At 56.7% G+C, this 18,541-nt stretch overlaps 1 protein-coding gene across 3 annotated transcripts in view; it reads left to right on the forward strand.

Moving 5' to 3' along the window:
* SDK2 (sidekick cell adhesion molecule 2) overlaps positions 1-18,541 on the forward strand; it is a 261,648-nt gene that overhangs the window by 229,107 nt on the left and 14,000 nt on the right. For all 3 annotated transcript variants that reach the window (XM_082604032.1, XM_082604030.1, XM_082604031.1), the window contains 4 exons: positions 6,011-6,197; positions 8,794-8,931; positions 11,202-11,363; positions 14,019-14,144. In XM_082604032.1, coding sequence (XP_082460158.1) covers positions 6,011-6,197; positions 8,794-8,931; positions 11,202-11,363; positions 14,019-14,144 — 613 coding nt within the window. The remainder of the gene's footprint in view (positions 1-6,010; positions 6,198-8,793; positions 8,932-11,201; positions 11,364-14,018; positions 14,145-18,541) is intronic.

Consider the following 18,541-nt stretch of genomic DNA (forward strand, 5'->3'; position numbering starts at 1 on the left):
AAAGCCCAGTAAAGCTAAAGCTGGTAGGTTATAATATTGTGCCCATTGTACAGATGAGGAAACTGAGACCCAGGTTAGTGGTTCAACAAGGTCACAAAAAAGCAGATAGCAGAGAGTCAGATTCCAGGTCTGCTCGCCGTCACCCTGTGAAAGGTGGGGAGGAAGCGCTGAGCACACAACCACTGGAGGAGATGGCAATAATAGTAATAATAATAATAATCACATGCTGCTCGTTTGGACACTCAGCCCGCAGTCATGTCTGAGGCCTACCTCCTGTGCCGCTGTCCAGCGCCGCTCTGATTCCTAGTGGTTGTTTGTTATTCCAGAGAGTAGCCTAGTGCAGTGGCAAGGCGGGAAGGGTGGGAGCAACCAGGAGCTTCCCGGCTTCCTCGGCTCAGCCCTTGTCCCACAGGCAGAAACTGAGTTTCCACAAAGGTAAGGGCCTTGCCCAGTCCCACAGCTTGTGGAGACCCCATTTCAGACAGAATCTGGTATAGGAGTCTGGTTCTGTGTGGGGTGAAGGAGGCGGGAGAGAGGAAGAAAGGCGTCTCGCCAAGGATGCTCTGAAGATAGATGACGCTTCTGCGCAGCGCCAGCTGGGAGAACTAAATATTGCGCCACTAACATATGCCTCCCTGGGGAAGAAGAAGGAGCCGGGCAGGGCCTGCAACAGTTTGGCAGCCACCAGACTGGGGAGGTGTGGAAGTCTCCAGTTAATGTACGGTCCCAGGAAATCTGTGGGTGCCCAGACACCACACATCACACAGCAGACGTCCACGTGCTCAGGGAAACATCATAACCAACCATGGACATTGACAAAGGAAACAGAATTGCCACCTCCCAGACCTGCATTAACATCCGCGTTCACTGACCTTAACATTAACCACACATTCACACCACCAGCCAATGGTTGCACCAGAATGAGCTGTGACGTGTGCAGGGACAGGCACGTCCATGCATCCGGCCTTTCAGGGATGTGTGTTTATCGAGTAGTTACTTTGTACCTAGCAGTGTCCTCGGTGCTGAGATTAAAGCAGAGACAACGTGAGCTTAAACTGTAGGGGAGGAAGCCAGTGATGCACAAAGCAAAGGGCACCTCCAGGTGGTGGTAAATGAAATGGGTTAAGAAGAAGGTATGGCACTTTAAATAGGGTCGTCGTTGGGAGAGCGCTTAATGAGAAGCTGCCACGTGACCAAAGATGAAGGCGAACAGGGCGTGAACCACGTGGATTTGGGAGAAGAGTGTTCCAGAGGAGGGGGAAGACGAGCAAAGGCCCTGGGATCCGTGGGTGTTTGGCGTGTACAAAGCCCAGCAAAGAGCCCCATGTGTCCCAGTGTGATGGGGCGCATCACTTGGAGTCCTCAAGGGCTTTGGCTGAATGAGATGGCAGCCACGGGGACCTGGGGACAGAAGAGGGACATGGGTGACTCGGGTTTTTAAAGGCTTGTGCTGGCTGCTGCGTTGAGAGTAGTCTGAAATGGGGAAAATGCAAAACATGAAGAGGCAGTATCATCCAGGTGATGGTGGTTTAGACCGCGCAGGAGCAGGTAAGAAGCATGTGCTCTTGGTTCCATTTGAAGGGGGCAGAGCTGATAGAATTTGCTGATGGACTGAATGTGGAATGTGAGAGAAGGAGAAGCAACAAGGATTTCCAAGCAGTTGGATGACGGAGCTTCCAGTTACAGCGCAGGAAAAGGGGAGACGGTGGGAGGGGGAGGCTCGGAGGGAGAGCTGGTGTCTGAGACGTCTGTTGGACTTCCAAGGGGAGACACCCAAAGGAGCTGGACACACAGGTGTGGAGGCCAAAGGAGAAGGTTCAGGATGGAGGTGTGAACGGTGGGATCCTCAGCATATAGATGGTCCTGAAAGCCCGGAGATTAGATAGAAAACACCAGAAGTCTGAAAACTGAGCCCCGGGACCAAAACAAGTGATGGAAGTCTCAGAGCCCACATGAAGAACGTGCTTCCAGAAGGAGGGAGGAAGCAGATGTGCCAACTACTACTGAGAGCTCAAACAAGATGAAATCTAGGAAGCAGTTATTCAGGGATGAGCAGACAGCCCATGAGCCTAATCCGGCCCCCCACTTGTTTTTGTAAATAAAGTTTTATTGGCATGCAGCCGCACCCATTTGTTTACGGATAGCCTTTGGCTACTTTCAAGTCACAGGCAGAGTTGAAGAGCTGCAACAGAGACCATGTGGCCTGCAAAGCCTAAAATATTTCTTACCTGGCCCTTTACAGAGGGAGTCTCCAGAGCCCTGGATTATTGCATTCAACAGGCCAAGTTCACAGGTGACTCTGATAAGAGCTGGGGGCAGGGAATGCCTACTTGGAGTGGGTTCATGAGAGAATGAGGAGAGGCAGCCAGTACCAATATCCCTTCTGAGGAGTTTTGCTTTAAAAGGAAGTCACACAATGGGGTAGAGACTGGAAAAAGACAGTCAACGGAGGAGGTTTTAAGATGGGAGGAATAACTCGTTTGTGTGCTGATAGAAATGATTCTGGAAAGAGGAGGAATTCGGTGAGTCAGGGAAGAGAGGAAGCTGTGAGGGGGGTGATGCTCTGGAGGGGGTGAGGGGGCTGGGATTTAGTTCAGTCATGTGGGGCCCGCCTTAGTAGGGAGCCGGCAGTTCAGCCCTGGTCACAGGAGGGAGGCGGAGGATGGGGACACAGGGCAGGAGGTGGTCCAGCTGGGGCAGGGAGCTTGTGGAGTCTTGTGTGATGGCTTCCAGAGCTCAGTGAAGGGTCCCGAGCCAGGAGTGAGGATGGGGAGCAAGGGAAAATGGGGAAGGGTTGTGTGGACCCGTGATGCCGGAGACTGCAGGGAGTGGACCAGGCCAGTGTATCACGGTGGCCGGGCCGCTCAAGGCTGTGCTCGTGAGCTGAAAGTGTGGCTTTCCTCCAGCGACAGCCAGCAATGTGACATGTGGGCATGAACCTGACTTAACCGAGGCTGAAGTTTGGCCTGTTGCCTGTGGTGAAGCCCGAAGGGGCAGGGAATTGAGAATAGGAGAAGGTGGTGATGACGATTCACTCCTACACCTGTTCCCGTCTAAGGAAATTGTTTATCCATTAGCGGATATTTATTGAGCACCAGCAGGTGTGCTAGGCATGATTCTAGGTGCTTGAGATGCAAGGGAGCCAAGGACGTGGGCCCTCGAGGGAGCGTGTTTTCTAGCAGACACCTGGCTACCCATCAGCCTGCACGGCAACTCGGCCGTGTGCCCTTGGGGTTGGGGTCAAGGCTCAGCCCCTTGTGCTATTTGCACAAATGTCACTTAATCCTCATCCAACAAAGGTCTGCTGAATTCGGTACACACAGGTAAGACCTGCCTGCTGAGGGTGCCCGTTTTTTTTTGTTTTATTTATTTATTTATTTATTTATTTATTTATTTATTTATTTATTTATTTATTTATTTATTTATTTATTTATTTATTGCGGTACGCGTGCCTCTCACTGCTGTGGCCTCTCCCATTGCGGAGCACAGGCTCCGGACACGCAGGCTCAGCGGCCATGGCTCATGGGCCCAGCCGCTCCGCGGCATGGGTGATCTTCCCAGACCGGGGCACGAACCCGTGTCCCCTACATCGGCAGGCGGACTCTCAACCACTGCACCACCAGGGAAGCCCTGAGGGTGCCCGTTTATGTATGTGTGGTGGCCCTGGGTCCTGGACCCCCCTGCTCCCCTTCCCAAGGACGTGACGCCAGCCACTGGAGCCCCCTGTCCTGCATTATCACTTTTCTCATGCTGAAATATGTTGCATCTTTCAAATGCCTCTTCCTAACCTCACGTTTGCTTCAGCCATTTTTCTGGTTGGTCCCTTTGCAGCAGAAATCCTCCCCAAAAATGTCTGCCCGCTGCCTCTGCCCCATCTCTCTTGAATCTACTCCAAGTAGGTTCACTCATTCATTCCAAACAGTGAATGAATGAATGACTTCATGTGTGACTATCTACCTGTATCAGAAGACTGAAAGAGAAAGGGAGGGGTTAGAGAAAAGCAAGGATTTTATGGTACCGAGTCATCTTAACTGCCGTTCACACAGGCCAGGTGAGGACACTTTTATCAGCTCTTTCTCACTTTTATGAGCTTTCTCCAGGCAAATTGAGAAATTGAGAAGCCAATAGCATGCCGAAACCCCTTTGGCCAGCAGGTGGCGCCAAATGCTCTCTAATCCTCTGCGGGCCAGGTACTTGCAGCTTTCCCAACGCCTCGATTCTGAGTTCTAAAAGTAGTGAAGCAATGTTCATTGCAGCACTATTTACAATAGCCAGGACATGGAAGCAACCTAAGTGTCCATCATCGGATGAATGGATAAAGAAGATGTGGCACATATATCCAATGGACTATTACTCAGCCATAAACAGAAACGAAACTGAGTTATTTGTAGTGAGGTCGGTGGACCTAGAGTCTGTCATACAGAGTGAAGTAAGTCAGAAAGAGAAAAACAAATACCATATGCTAACACATATATATATGGTATCTAAAAAAAAAAAGAGAAAATGCTTCTGAAGAACCTAGGGGCAGGACAGGAATAAAGACGCAGAAGTAGAGAATGGACTTGAGGACACAGGGAGGGGGAAGGGTAAGCTGGGACGAAGTGAGAGACAGGCATGGACATATGTACACTACCAAATGTAAAATAGATAGCTAGAGGGAAGCAGCCACATAGCACAGGGAGATCAGCTCTGTGTGCTTTGTGACCACCGAGAGGGATGGGATAGGGAGGATGGGAGGGAGACACAAGAGGGAGGGGATATGGGGATATATGTACACATATAGCTGATTCACTTTGCTATACAGCAGAAACTAACACACCAGTGTAAAGCAATTATACTCCCATAAAGGTGTTAAAAAAGATAAAACATTTTTTAAAAAAGTAAAATTTTGTGTAGATATCCAAAATAATAATAAAGAATGACACAGTCAAAAAATAAAATAAAAATAGTGAAGGATCTGCTGCTTCGCTGACGACGAGTGTGTGTTAACCCCCAGTGAATATGAAGTAGAGTTGTCCCTCGGAATCCGCGGGGGATCAGTTCCAGAGCCCACTGTGGATACTACCAAAATCTGCGGATGCTCAAGTCCCAGGCGGCTCTCTGTATCCGCAGTTCCGCATCTACAGATTCAACCAACCACAGATCCTGTTGTACTGCACCTGTCTATTGAGAAAAATCCGCATAGAAGTGGACCCGGGCAGTTCAAACCCATGTTGTGCAGGGGTTCACCTATTATTGGAAGTACTGTGGACACTTGCTGCGCTCCTGGACTAAAACTTTCTGCAGAATTGCCGTGTCTTCCTTCTTTTTACGACCTCTGCACCTCACCTTGGTTTTGGGAAGTGGGTGTCCGTGACCCCCACTCTATGGACGACACAACTGCGGCTCAGCGAAGTCACCTGGGCAAGTCAGTAGTGCGCTGGGCTCAGCCCAGGCCTGCCTGCCTCTACAGTGAGCTGTGCCAGCTGTCATATGTGTCCCTGGGGGCCTTGTCAGCCTGCATATGCTGATGCCACAGGTCCAGGGTGGGCTGACGCTGCATCCCTAAGCAGCTCCTAGGTGATGCCGATGGGCTGGTCCTCAAACCCGACTCTCGACTCTCGGCTGGGTTTGAGGTAGACTCCACGCCAGCAGTCTACCTACACCGCACTCAGGGTCCCTGCAGAACAGAATTGAGTTATTCCTGCAGTGACAACATTCTGAGGGCCAACCATGCCCGTGCTGTGCTAAATCCTGCAGGCACTGCACTGAACAGACGCATGGGGTCTGTGCCCTCATGGGGTTTACAGTCTAGCAGAGGCTGAAGGATTAGCTGTGAAAAGGAACACTCTGGAAGGGTTTCTAAAACAGCTCTTAAATCCACCTATACTACTTCTTGGGCGACTCACACCTCCCATACAGGTGTGTGGATGGTACGAAAGAAGGTGTGTCTGAGACCCTGGGATCAGGTGGGGGCAAAGGGGGAAGCCGGGTGACTGTCTCCCTCACTCCAGATCCTCTGTGCCCACAGATTTATTTCTGGGAGGCCCAGCGACGGAACCTCACGGAGCGGGTGAAGACGCTTTTCCTGGCCGAGAACAGCGTCAAGCTCAAGAACCTGACCGGCTACACTGCCTACATGGTCAGCGTGGCAGCCTTCAACGCCGCGGGGGACGGGCCTCGGAGCACCCCGGCCCGGGGCCAGACCCAGCAAGCAGGTGGGGGAGAGAGTGGAGGGACAGATGGCAGGGAGGGCGTGGGGCACCTGGCGTCCGGGATCGTGGGGGAGTGGAGGCAGCTGAGCGATCTGGGCTGGGTCGCCGGGCCCCGTGGGATGCCCTCCAGAGTGGGAGAGCGCCGCCCACCCAGAGGGGCCTAGATGTGAGTGCTCAGAAGAGGAGCACTGTCCCCAGAAAGCCTTGGAGAGGCCTCCAGATCTCGCCCTTCCTCCCCCCATCTTCCCCCAGTAGCCCGCCTTGCCGATGGCCAGTCCATGCCCAGCCAGCCCCCTTCTGCTCCCTTGTCTGTTCCCATCTGACTTTCTCATATCTCCTTGGCTTTGTTTCCTCCACCAGTATTTACTGAGCGTTCTCTATGGGCCCGCACTGTGCCATATGCTGGGAACACGACAGTGAATGAAACCAACAAGGGCCCCCTCCTAGGGAGGGCGTCGGATCGTAAACAAGCATCTAGATGAATTAACCTCAGGTAGCAGTGGGTGTGAGTGATCCAAGGACTGAGGCAGGGGGTGGACAGATGGCTTCGGATGGGTTTGCCTGCGGAGGGCTCACTGAGTGGCTGACATCTGAGCTGAGATTTCAGTGAGAAGAGGCCAGCCGCGGGAAGTTCTGGAAGAGGGGTGTTCCGGGCAGAGGGGCCAGCAGGTGCAAAGGCCTGGAGGCTGGAGGGGATTAGAGAACAGAGAGAAGGCCAGGTGGCTTGAAAGAACGTAAGAGTCAGGTGGTAGAGGGTCTGGGGGCCTTGGAAGGAAGTTTAGGATTAATTCTAAGCGTGACAGGGAGCCATTGGTGGGGATAAGCATTTGGGCAACAGGATCTGTTTGTGTTTATAAAAGACCACTCTGGGGCTTCCCTGGTGGCGCAGTGGTTGAGAGTCTGCCTGCCGACGCGGGGGACGTGGGTTCGTGCCCCGGTCTGGGAAGATCCCACATGCCGCGGAGCAGCTAGGCGTGTGAGCCATGGCCGCTGAGCCTGCGCGTCCAGAGCCTGTGCTCCGCAACGGGAGAGGCCACAACAGTGAGAGGCCCACGTACCGCAAAAAAAAAAAAAAAAAGATTGCTCTGGCTGCTGTACCAGGGACGGGCTGATGGAGGGGAGAGGAGGGAAGCAGGGAGGCCAATTAGGAGGCTGGACGGCAGGGCGGGGCAGAGGAGTGGGCAGTGCTAAGAATCCTGCAGCCCACGCGTGCAGAGCCAGCCCTCTGGATAGTATCCAAAGCCACTTCTCTGGCAACAGTACACTTGATCTTTCCGGAAGCCCTGAGCACGGGCAGGGCAGGAGTTACCCGGTTTCACGATGAGCAAGGGTGGCCTGGGAAGTGATGCTTCTCCCCTAAGTTCCCCCAGCTGGTCCATGGGGGAGCAGAGACTGGAGGATATCTGAGCATGTCCTGGGCTGTCTTCATGGCACCCGTCCCCTTCTTTGCCTGCCATCGAGTTTTCTCCTCGTGGATTTGAATACAGGCCTTTTGGCTTGAAACATCTTTTCCAACCTGCCGTTTCCCATTCTGTCGATTACCTTTCTCTTAAAGACAGAGTCAGACCCCGTGGAGTCGGTTCCTAAGTATTGTCCTCTTTGGGGACGAGCTCTGGTTCCCGAGGGTCAGTCGGTCTGTCTGCCTGCCTGCCTGTCTGCCTGTCCATCCCGACCGCTCTCTGTCAGTGTCATTGGCCGGATGTGAGCCCCTGGGAGCCTGGACACTTCCGCCAGCAGGACAAAGTGTTCTGTCTCATGTCCCTCTACCAGAGGGGAGGCAGGAAGGGCCTCCAGAGCTGGCCTCTGTCCTTCAAAGACGGCTCCCTGACGCTGCCTCCCAGGGCTGGAGCGGAAGCCGGCCCAGATTAGCTCCGGCTCCGTGGGCGGGCAGCTCCGGACAATAATAGCCCGGTCGTCCCCCTGGAGCCAGCTCGGGATGCTGCACGGTTGATGTTGCCTTCCCTTCCTCTCTGTCCCTCTCCTCTGACCTCTTGCCCTCCCCCCCCCACCGATGTTTCTGGGTTCACTCCGGGATTCTCGGGCCAAGAAAGCTTCTCTTCCGGAGCGTTGACCGTTCCTGGCTCTGGCTGCTTCAGACAGTGTGGTCTCTCTCGGCAATAATCCCTGGGGCCCCAGGGACGAGAGCAAGGCCATGCCCATGGCAGTTCTGGCAGGTTGTTTAGGGCCCACCTGATGCTCTGAGGCCCAGGCAGCCCCCAACCTCCTCCACCAGGGAAACCAGGGCATCGCCCGGCCCCGCAGTGACCCCGGGGGTACAGTCCAGGCGTGTCCTGCGCTCTTAGCCAGGGCTCAGGGCCACTTAGCAGGAGGAAGCCTGCGTTCTCCAACTTTAGGGAAAAGAAAGTTCCCTTTTCTCCCAGTACTTGGACTCTGATGTTGGAAAGAATGCTAATGACCTCAGCGGGGGAGGGAAGGGGGTCCAGTGACCTCTAGTGAACCCTCCCACCCTCTCTGGCATGAAGCCCTGCTTTCTGCTTCTTCCCGGGCCCAAACGCCCCTGCTGGTTCCTTGGAACCAAACCCAGGGCTTTGAACCTCCAGGAAGGAGGAAACAAAGCCCCTCTGCTCTCTCCCCCCAGCCCCCAGTGCTCCCAGCTCGGTCAAGTTCAGTGAGCTGACCACCACCTCAGTGAACGTGTCCTGGGAGGCTCCGCAGTTCCCCAATGGTGTCCTGGAGGGCTACCGGCTGGTGTACGAGCCCTGCACCCCCGTGGATGGTGAGTGGGGCCCTCCCTCCCGCGGGGCTCCCCAAACCCGCCCTCTGCACAGGTCCCCTCCGTGATCACCACGCAGAGCCATGAGCCCCTCCCCGCTTACAAACGGGAGACTGAGGCCCCGACAGGCCGGGGCATTGCCAAAGTGAAACAGTGGCAAGTTGGAGGCAAAATCAGAACAGTAGCCGCAGCCTCCTGAGTCCTGGGAGAGAACTTTAAAATACATTCTCCCCTTCAGTGGATGGAAGTGGGGAGGAGTGGAAGGACCCCTGGGCAAAATACAGTAACCTGAGATGGATAATAAAGATGGACCATCCCCCGATGGTCCTATCCTACATGTGCCCGCCAACCTTAGGGGCTCAGCCTTCCTCTGGGTTAGTTCTTCTCTGCCTTTCGTGGGGTCAGGAACCCCTCTGAGAACCTGATAAGAGCCTTGGAACCTCTCCCCAGGAAGGTGCACAAGTCCGGGAGTCACTGCGGCCCCGCTGCCCTCTGGGAACCTCATCTCAAGCCTGTTGCTCGGCAACTAGCCTCCCTCCCCCTTGCCCTGAGCCCTGTTCCTCAGTGCCCTCCCCGCAGCCCCAGCCCCGCCCCGTCCATCCAGGCCCCGGTTGGGACCCTGCCCCACTCCTGGGCCCCTCCACCTGCTGCCGCCCCCCGGCCAAGATGACTGCTGTTTGCTTAGAAAGGCAGGAAGGAGACTGCACCCCTGGTGGCCTATGTCCAGTTCCAGAGCCCAGCGAGGCCTTGGGGGTATGGCTGGCCTACCAGGTGGCACCCTGGTGGCTAGAGGTGACTGCTTCTGGGGTCACCCCTCCCCGACAGTGGAGCCTGACCAGAACAAGGGGCGGAGCCCTGGGAGCCGAGGCGGCCAGCAGTTCTGGGTCAGCCGAGGGAACAATGGCCCTCAGTCTTCCCGGCCCAGCCTGCGTGCCAACAGTTCACCGGGTCTGAAGGTCCCAAGGGGGAGCTGGGCCCCAGGAAGAGGGACAGTCAGGTGCAGGATGCAGGAAAGGGGCCACCTCTCCCACGGAAGGATGGAGAGGACAGAGGTCACGGGGATGGGACGCAGGGGGACAGACGGCTCTTGTTGCGGTGGCCCCAGGGGATCCACACCTGGCGAGGCATGGTCACCTTGCCTGTCTGTTCCTCAGTCCAGCAAACAGGCCCCACGAGGATGCAGCAACCCCTGCTTCCCTGTAGGGAAAACCAAGGCCCAGGCCAATGAAGGGTTTGCTCAGAAAAGTCGAGGGGCCAGGTACCCAGGGCTGCTGTTCCGGGTCCCAGGGCACATCACCACGTGACCCCATGGGTACATCACTCCTTCAGGAAGCCCCTCGAGATCGCCCACTTTTCTGTCCATCAGGACTTCATTCATTCAATACACTGGGCCCCAACCCTGAGCCAGATGCTCTGTTATTTTATTTAATCTCGTAACACCTGGCCTAAGATGCCATTGATACCCTCACTCAGTAAAATAAAGCGAAGCCAGGGTAGGAGACATGCTCAGAGACCCCCTAGGCAGCTCTGGGGTCTGCTGGCCACAAAACCTGTCTCCTGGGGGTGACCAGCTGCTTGGTGTGCATGAGAGAGGAAACCCGGTCCTGGGGAGGCTGGCGGTCGGGAGGATTTTGACTTGGGAGTCACGGCGCGCAAACTCTCACCTCCTGGAAGCCATCCCGGCCTCCCCTCTAGTTGCCGAGATTTGGAGTGCCGTAGCATCCTCCCTTTTGCCCTGAAGAGCCTGGCGGGCTCAGCTGGTGGAGGGCAGGGTGTGGGCTTCTGGCTCTTGCTGGCCCAGGAGGAAGGAGGAAGCCCAGGCGGAGCCGAGGTTGTCCTGGGCTCTAGGGGCAGCTGCACTGGTGTCCCCTCCAGCTCTGGACGGTGGTGTCTTTACAGAAGCACTCGCCGGAAGATGATCCTTGGGATTTGAATTCTATGGGATGGGACGAGGGGGACCATAAACGGGGTGAAATGTGTTTGGCATACAGTGGTTAAATTAAGCAAGATGGTGAGTTGTTTTTTCCCTCCAGATGCTAAAGGACCCTCTGGGTTTTCAGTCAACAGACATGCAGGCAGGCAGGCAGTACATATATATTCTTGAGAACAGCCTGCAGGGCTGTGTTCTGAGAGCAGTCTGGAAAACACTCTGTGTGGCCAAGGGTGCTTGTCCCAGCCTGACTGCAAGGGGGTGCAGCCCCTGGCCAGGGCCCGCCGCTCCTCCCCCATGGCCTCCCCCGGCCCTACATGCTGTGTGTCCCCCCCTCCCCCAGGAGTCAGTAAGATCGTGACAGTGGACGTGAAGGACAGCAGCCCTCTGTGGCTGAAGGTGAAGGACCTGGCGGAGGGCATGACCTACAGGTTCCGTATCAGAGCCAAGACCTTCGCCTACGGGCCCGAGATCGAAGCCAACGTCACCACGGGCCCTGGAGAAGGTAGGGGAGCCTTGGCGGACGCGGGGGCTGCCGACTCCATACACGGTGTTCAGCCCCCCAAGGCGGAAGGGGGTGCCTAGAGCCGTGCTGGAGCCTGGGGGTGCAGAGTTGAGCAAGACAGGGTCTCTGGTGGAGCATGTGGGCCCCTGGGGTTGTACAGGGTGGGCCTGGGGGGAGGAAGGGAGGAGGAGAAGGGGGGCATGTAAAGGGGGAGATTGCAGGAGACTTCATGGGGGTGAAGTCATCCATTCAGATGGATGCATGGGAACACAGACTGGCACCTGCAGAATTCTGAAGCTATGGCAGAGCAGGATGGGAAGGGAAGGGTGTCCAGGTGTGAGGGAAGGCCGGCCGGGCTCTGGAGTGTTTCTCAAGGTGCCACTGATGTCAGATCCCCTGGGGTTCCTGTGATAAGTACAGATTTCTGGGTCCCAGGAAGTTCAGCATCTCTGTGCAGCCCCCCTGGGAATGTGCATTTGAACGCGAGCTGAGGTAGCTCTTTGCTACCCACTGTGAGAACCCACGCTCTGGGGGTCTTCAGGCTTGGGAAGAGGACACTGGCCAGGGCCAGGGGCCACCTGCTGGCTGCATCCTTCCTAGACAGAGGTGACAGAGGGACAGGGTTGGGGGCAGGGCAAGAAAGGAGCCAGGCAGTTACAGGCCAGGCCCTGTGCGCTGGGCCTGGGGGGAGGGGAGGGGAGGGAGGGGAACACCGGGGACCAGGGAGGAACGAGTGGCTTGGTCTGGGTTTTGCGATGCCTCTTGGGGTCATTGTCAGGCTGGGGGAATTCTTCAGGGCCACTTGAGGTTGAGGCTTAGTTCCCCAGCGTCTCTGTCACCCATGCAGCGTGTCCCAAACATAGAATCCACCTCCCAGCCACTCTGAACTTCCCCCTCGGAGAAAGTACACAGCCCACCCCAGAGTCCCCCTGAAATCCCTCCACCCTGTCTTCCCCGCCCATCAGCCAGGAGTGGACGAGGCCCCAGCTCAGAGGCCCCAGCTCGGCAGGGGGCTGGGAGAGCCGCTGCAGGGAGAGCTGGGCCTGCCGAGGCTGCCTCACCTGCCTGGCGGGTTTGCCCAGGGACTAGTTCAAGGCGGCCCCCCTTCACTTTCTCTTACTGGGCACTTTCTATTCCCTGCCTCTTGTTCTGCAGAAAAGCGCTCTGGCCCCTGGGCTCTGTGAGAACAAAGCCTGCAGGGCTGCAGAGGGAAGATTGCCAGGGAGCTGCCCCCTGCCCCGCCTCTGCCCTCCCCCTGCCCCCAGCCTCCCCCCCTCCCCCCAGCACCTCTCACCTGAGCCAGCTTGGCTTCCTTGGGAGACAAAAGCAGGAAGCGAGCCGTCAGAGACAAGAAGGACAGAGCAGTGGCATGGGGACAGGAGAGGGCCGCCTGGAGGACAGGGGGTTCTAACCGGAGGCTTGACGTGACCCAGGGTTGTGGGGGGGATCCAGAGGGGGGCGGTACAGAGCTGGGGCGAGGGGGCTCTGAGAAAGCACTGAGCTGCGCCCACCCGACAGAGGAGGGGTCAGCAAGGGCGGATGTGCAGCTGGGCGTCCTCCTCCCTCCAGGCTGGGCAATGCTGGAAATGCTGGAAGCTTCTAGTCCAGGAGGAGATGACAGCTCCTCTCAGCCCCGAGTGCTGTCCTGTGCGGAATGAGAACTCGGGGTCCCAAGGGCCCCTGCCCCACCCTTCACATGTCCCTCGGGCTGTGTCCCACGCCCTCCATCCCTCAGCCACCTTTGCCCTGTGCTGTGGGCAGGATGCTCGTTAGTGGGGGAAGGGGGGCAGGAAGGAAGGCAGTGAGGCCCTCTGAGGTCACGGGCAGTGCTGGACGCGGGCTGGGCAATGGGCCGCCACACTCTGGTAGTGAGTGTCTGGCCTGCTGTCTGGCTGCAAGCCTTCACAGGCCCGGAGGATCTTCAGTCTGAAGCTGGGCTCTCAGCTCCTTTCCCCGCAGGCGTCCACAGGGGCCACCGGGCCAGCCAGTCACCCACACCCTCACTCCCTGGCTCCCTCCCTCGTCCCATAAGCACCTAGGAAGCACCTACTGTGTGCCAGGCCCTGGGGGTACAGGGCTCCAGGTGTCGTGGGGAACAGCAGACAGGGGCCCTGGGGGCAGTGGGAGCCGGTGCTGCAGGGCAGCCCAGGGAAGAAGGGGTACAGGATCCTTAGTAGATAGCACGGCTCAGTCCTCTCCCCACAGAGGCTAACGTCTGTCTCCTGCTCTGGCCCCTGGGGCCAGCACCCCGCGTGGCCGACTTAACAGGCGGCTGCCCTGATGCACCTGTCACCCCAGGAGAGCCAGCAGTGGGGCCAGGTTTTTCTTCCTGTTGGACGCAAAGGTTCCAGATCCTCCTGTAGCTCTGGCCTCCTCTCTGGCCTAGCCTTAAAGCAAATGCAGCTGGGAACCTTTCTGGCATCGTCACATATACCTCTCCTGGAGTGCGGGAGCTCTGGGTGACCTGGCAGAGAATAAGTCAGATCCAGCAGGCCTGGCCAAGATGCAGTCCTTGGGCCTCGGCACGTGCAGGTTTCCGGAGCCCCTGGCCGAGGCTGGTTTTCACATCCAGCACCTCCTGCTGGAGCTCAGGAAGACAGGCTAGGCGCCTGTTCTGGCCCCCACGCATCCTCTCACCCACTGCGCCGTTCGCAGGTGCCCCTGGACCGCCCGGAGTGCCCATCATCGTGCGGTACAGCTCGGCCATTGCCATCCACTGGTCCAGCGGAGACCCCGGCAAAGGCCCCATCACCCGCTACGTCATAGAGGCCAGACCTTCAGGTATGTCCCCCCCAGGCTGAGCCGGCTTGCCCTCGGGAACAGAGTCCATCCACTTGGGGCACTGATGTCACGTGAGAAGGGGCTTGTGCTCCCCCAGGTGAACCTAGAGGTGGCCCTGGGACGAGTGGGAAACGGGACTTGCACCCTAAGTTAAGGAAAACCCAGGAGGCCCTGGAGAACAGCGCTTATCACCAGGTGAGGACCGACTCATGTAGGGGTCATCCAAGAAGCCAGAGAACAGGGCTTCCCTGGTGGCGCAGTGGTTGAGAGTCCTCCTGCCAATGCAGGGGACACGGGTTCGCGCCCCAGTCCGGGAAGATCTCACATGCCATGGAGCGGCTGGGCCCGTGAGCCACGGCCGCTGAGCCTGTGCGTCTGGAGCCTGTGCTCCGCAACGGGAGAGGCCGCAGCAGTGAGAGGCCCGCGTACCGCAAAAAAAAAAAAAAAAAAAAGAGGCCAGAGAACAAAGATTTGGGCTCCCATCGGCTGAACACCCGTGTCCTCCACACGACCCCACTGACGAGTGCTCCACAAGGAGGCTGACTGTCCCCCGGAGACCCAGCTGCCTCTCTGAGGCTCGTCCCCGCTATCTTGGCTGTCACTGCAGTTCCTATAATGTCCCAGTCTCTCCTCTCAAGCCTGAAATCGAATCACAAGAACTTCCAAAGCCATCAGGAGATGAGCAGTTGATAAGTCGCTGCAGGGGGCTGTTCTCCGAGCTCCTGTTTCACGGTCACGGTGACACCTGCTCCTGCTTTTCCGGCTCCCCTTACCCCCAGGAGCTCCCGGCCGCGGCCAGCTCCCTCCGTTGCTAGGTTTCTGAGTTAATCAGAGGTGCCAGAGTCAGCGCAGGCTGGAGGCTTGTTCTCGGTATTCCGTGGATCTGTGATTAGGTGATTGAAGTTGAGGAACAAACAAAAAGACTGTGTTGCTCCAGCACAAATAGCGAATACTAATCGGAATGGGAAGCCAGCATCTCAGTAGCTAATACTTCTAATGGGGTGCTGACACATCCCAGCCACGTGGTTAATACCGCGGGGCGGCTGAGCGCTAAACATCTCAATAGCAAATAGTTCATTCCAGCGGTTCCAGGAAGCCGCTACCACCCTGTCACTGCCTTAATCTTGGGCTAATAACTGCAGTCGCAAATAGCTATTACATCCAGCAGCTCAGATCCAACGTGTAGCCGGAAGATACACGCAGCCTTGGCTCCCGCCCCTCTCCAGATGGTCCCTCCCTCGCCCTCCAGGGCCAGCTGCTGCCTTGGCTGGGAGACCTCCGCGTGCTTCTCTCAACCAGGGCCTGTGCCTGTTGTTTCCATCCAAGTTGTCCTGCCGGGGCGCCAGGCTACGGAATGTTGGTCCTGGACTTCAGCCCTGTGGATTTTCCAGCGTCCCCTGGGAGGCCCGGCAGGGGACCTGGTGTTCCAGGTTTGGGGGCCGCGACTCGGCGCACACAGTTGGGGTCAAGGACTGAGTGTCAGAGGAAGGGTCAAGCCGGGACCCCCTGAAGGGCGGGGATTGGGGGTGGTACCCGAGAGCTGGTGACGGGGCTGGACGGCGGTGAGGAGGATGGGACACGAGAACAATGCCGTGCTTCTCCCCCGGCTGTACATCCTCCTCAGGACGGAATCGCTCGCGTCCTTGGCTCTGCCTGCATCGCCTGTGCTTCCTCCTGGGCAGAACCAACTAAACATGAGAAGCCAGACACTGCAGACCAGGGAGGGATTCTTTCGGGCCAACTCCCAGGGCTGTAGGCCAGAGACACAGCATGATGTTCCCGCAGCTTCTGGCCTGGCCCCGGCGCCCGGGCTCCACCCTTGCTCCTGTGTGGGGAGCAACAAGGAGGGTCAGACAGCAGGCCGGGGCCCCCAGCTTCTGGGAGGCAACGGGGTCCTGGCCGAGCCCACCTGGAAACGCTCATGATGGCCAGCACCATCCTGGGCATGCAGGGGAGTTCAGCGCTAGGACAGATCAGACATCTCAAGGCTGAAGCACCAGCGCTGCCACCGTGACCTTGGGAGGATGAGCTCAGCTGTCTCCAAGCCTCAGTTTCCTCATCTGTAACATGGGTACAAGTGTTCCTCCTTCTCACTGTGGCTGCCAGTAAAGCCCTTGGAACCAGGATGCTTCATAAGGAGTGAGTGTCACTGTTTGATCATCATCATTGTTATCATCACTTGCCTGTCATCAAGGGTGAATGAGAGAATTCAAAGTCACAGGAGGAAAATGGATTTGTACCCCAATACTTGTATTTCGGGGCCTGCAGTACTGAAATTAGGGCCTATGTTTCATGATGCTATGGAAAGGCCAGGGAAGAAAGGTTTGCACTCACTGATTCAAAAACAGTTCAAGGGCTTCCCTGGTGGCGCAGTGGTTGAGAGTCCGCCTGCCGATGCAGGGGACACAGGTTCGTGCCCCGGTCCGGGAAGATCCCACATGCCGCGGAGCGGCTGGGCCCGTGACCCATGGCCGCTGAGCCTGCGCGTCCGGAGCCTGTGCTCCGCAACGGGAGAGGCCACAACAGTGAGAGGCCCGCGTACCGAGGAAAAAGAAAAAAACACAAAAACACTTCAAGTATGCCTGTGGTGGGTGCTGGGCTACAAAGACAGATTAGGCACGATCCCTGCCCTGGAGGAATTTCACAGCCTAGCAGGAGGAAAAGAGACAGTCAACAAAAAGATGTGATGTGTATGAGGCAGGCACCCCAAAACAAATCATTAAGAAGGAAGATGAGGCCAAGGCTCAGGACCCTGGAGCCTTCTAAGGAGAGCAGAACACAGACGGGCCGCCACGGCTGCCTTTCAAGCAGAGGGACCCAGACGGGACGACAGGAAGGTGGCCTCCACAGGTGCCACCACACTTCTGGTCCAACACTCAGAAATGATGGAGTTACGGCCACTCCACCGGGATTCCTGACATGGGTGGATCTGTAAAAACTAGTGTGTGGGGGGGCTTCCCTGGTGGCGCAGTGGTTGAGAATCCGCCTGCCGATGCAGAGCACACGGGTTCGTGCCCTGGTCTGGGAAGATCCCACATGCTGCGGAGCGGCTAGGCCTGTGAGCCATGGCCACTGAGCCTGCGCGCCCAGAGCCTGTTGCTCCGCAACGGGAGAGGCCACAACAGTGAGAGGCCCGCATTACTGCAAAAAAAAAAAAAAAAATAGTGTGGGGAAGGAAACAAACAAAATCCATCCACCCTGGGGGATGTCCGAGCTGGGAGCAGCCTGTGGGCCAGAAAGACAGCTCTTATGCCAAGGAGTTGAGAAGCAGACAAGGAAGGACAGTGAAGCTGGCGGAGTGGAGGACATGCTGTGGCAGCTGGTCCAGGCCAGCGGGAGCCTGGATGACCTGCAGGCTGCTCAGGATGGAAGACCTGGGCGCTCAGCCCACCAAGGCCCTTCTGAGACCTCTGGACACCTGGCCCATGTGAAAACGGGTCCCGTCCAGGGCCCAAGTGGCTTGACACTTGGGTTGCTGAATCAGCCCTGCACTCACGCAAGCAGGAGGACTCACCCTCTTCCCCAAGCCAGGCCAGCCCCATGGGCCCCACACAGAACATCTGTGGAAGATGCCACTGGGCCCTGGAGGATGCTGCCGGCCTCTTCTCTTGCATGGGCAGCAACGCTCATTCCTTTTGAAGCAGGTGGAAATGAATTATGTCCCAAGAGGACAAGGCCCAGAGAGCCACAGACAAAGGGGGACAGGCCTGAAGGTGAAGTCAGGAGCTCAAAGGATGGGGGTATGGGGGAGAGCGGACGGAGTCCCCTCCAGCCCTCACTGGTCCCTCCTTCTCCTCAGATCTCTGCTCCCAAACGGAGCCCCATCACATCCAGGCAACTTGACCAGAACCTCAGCGAGTGTTAAAAAGTCCTGTTCTTTTTGTCTGATGCCACTACTGTGGGTGTTTTGAATAGGAAGGGGGATCAGAAAAATAGGGGCCTGGTTAAGTAAAGGAGGGTCTACCCCTATGATAACATATTAGGCAGCCTCTTAAAAGCATGCTGACCAGCATGTTTTACTGACAGGGAAACGGATCTGTCGATTTCTTCTGCACAAAGTGCTGGAATGGTGAGGCTCCTTCTCTGGATGATGATATTGGGTTGGGTGTTAAAGGAGTTTCTGCCTATTATACATTTTTTTATTGTACATTTTTTAATGTTTTACGGACATTTTAATTAAAAAGAGGGAGTTCCCTGGCGTCCAGTGGTTAGGACTCGGCGCTCTCACTGCCAGGGCCTGGATTCAATCCCTGGTCAGGGAACTAAGATCCCACAAGCTGTGCGGTGCAGCCTAGACAGATAGAAAGATAGATAGAAAGATAGATAGATAGATAGATAGATAGATAGATAGATAGATAGATAGATAGAGAAAGAAAGAATAAAAAGGTCAGATACTT

This window comes from Mesoplodon mirus, assembly GCF_964341445.2.
Source record: "Mesoplodon mirus genome assembly, chromosome: 18".
NCBI classification, from domain to species: Eukaryota; Metazoa; Chordata; class Mammalia; order Artiodactyla; family Ziphiidae; genus Mesoplodon; species Mesoplodon mirus.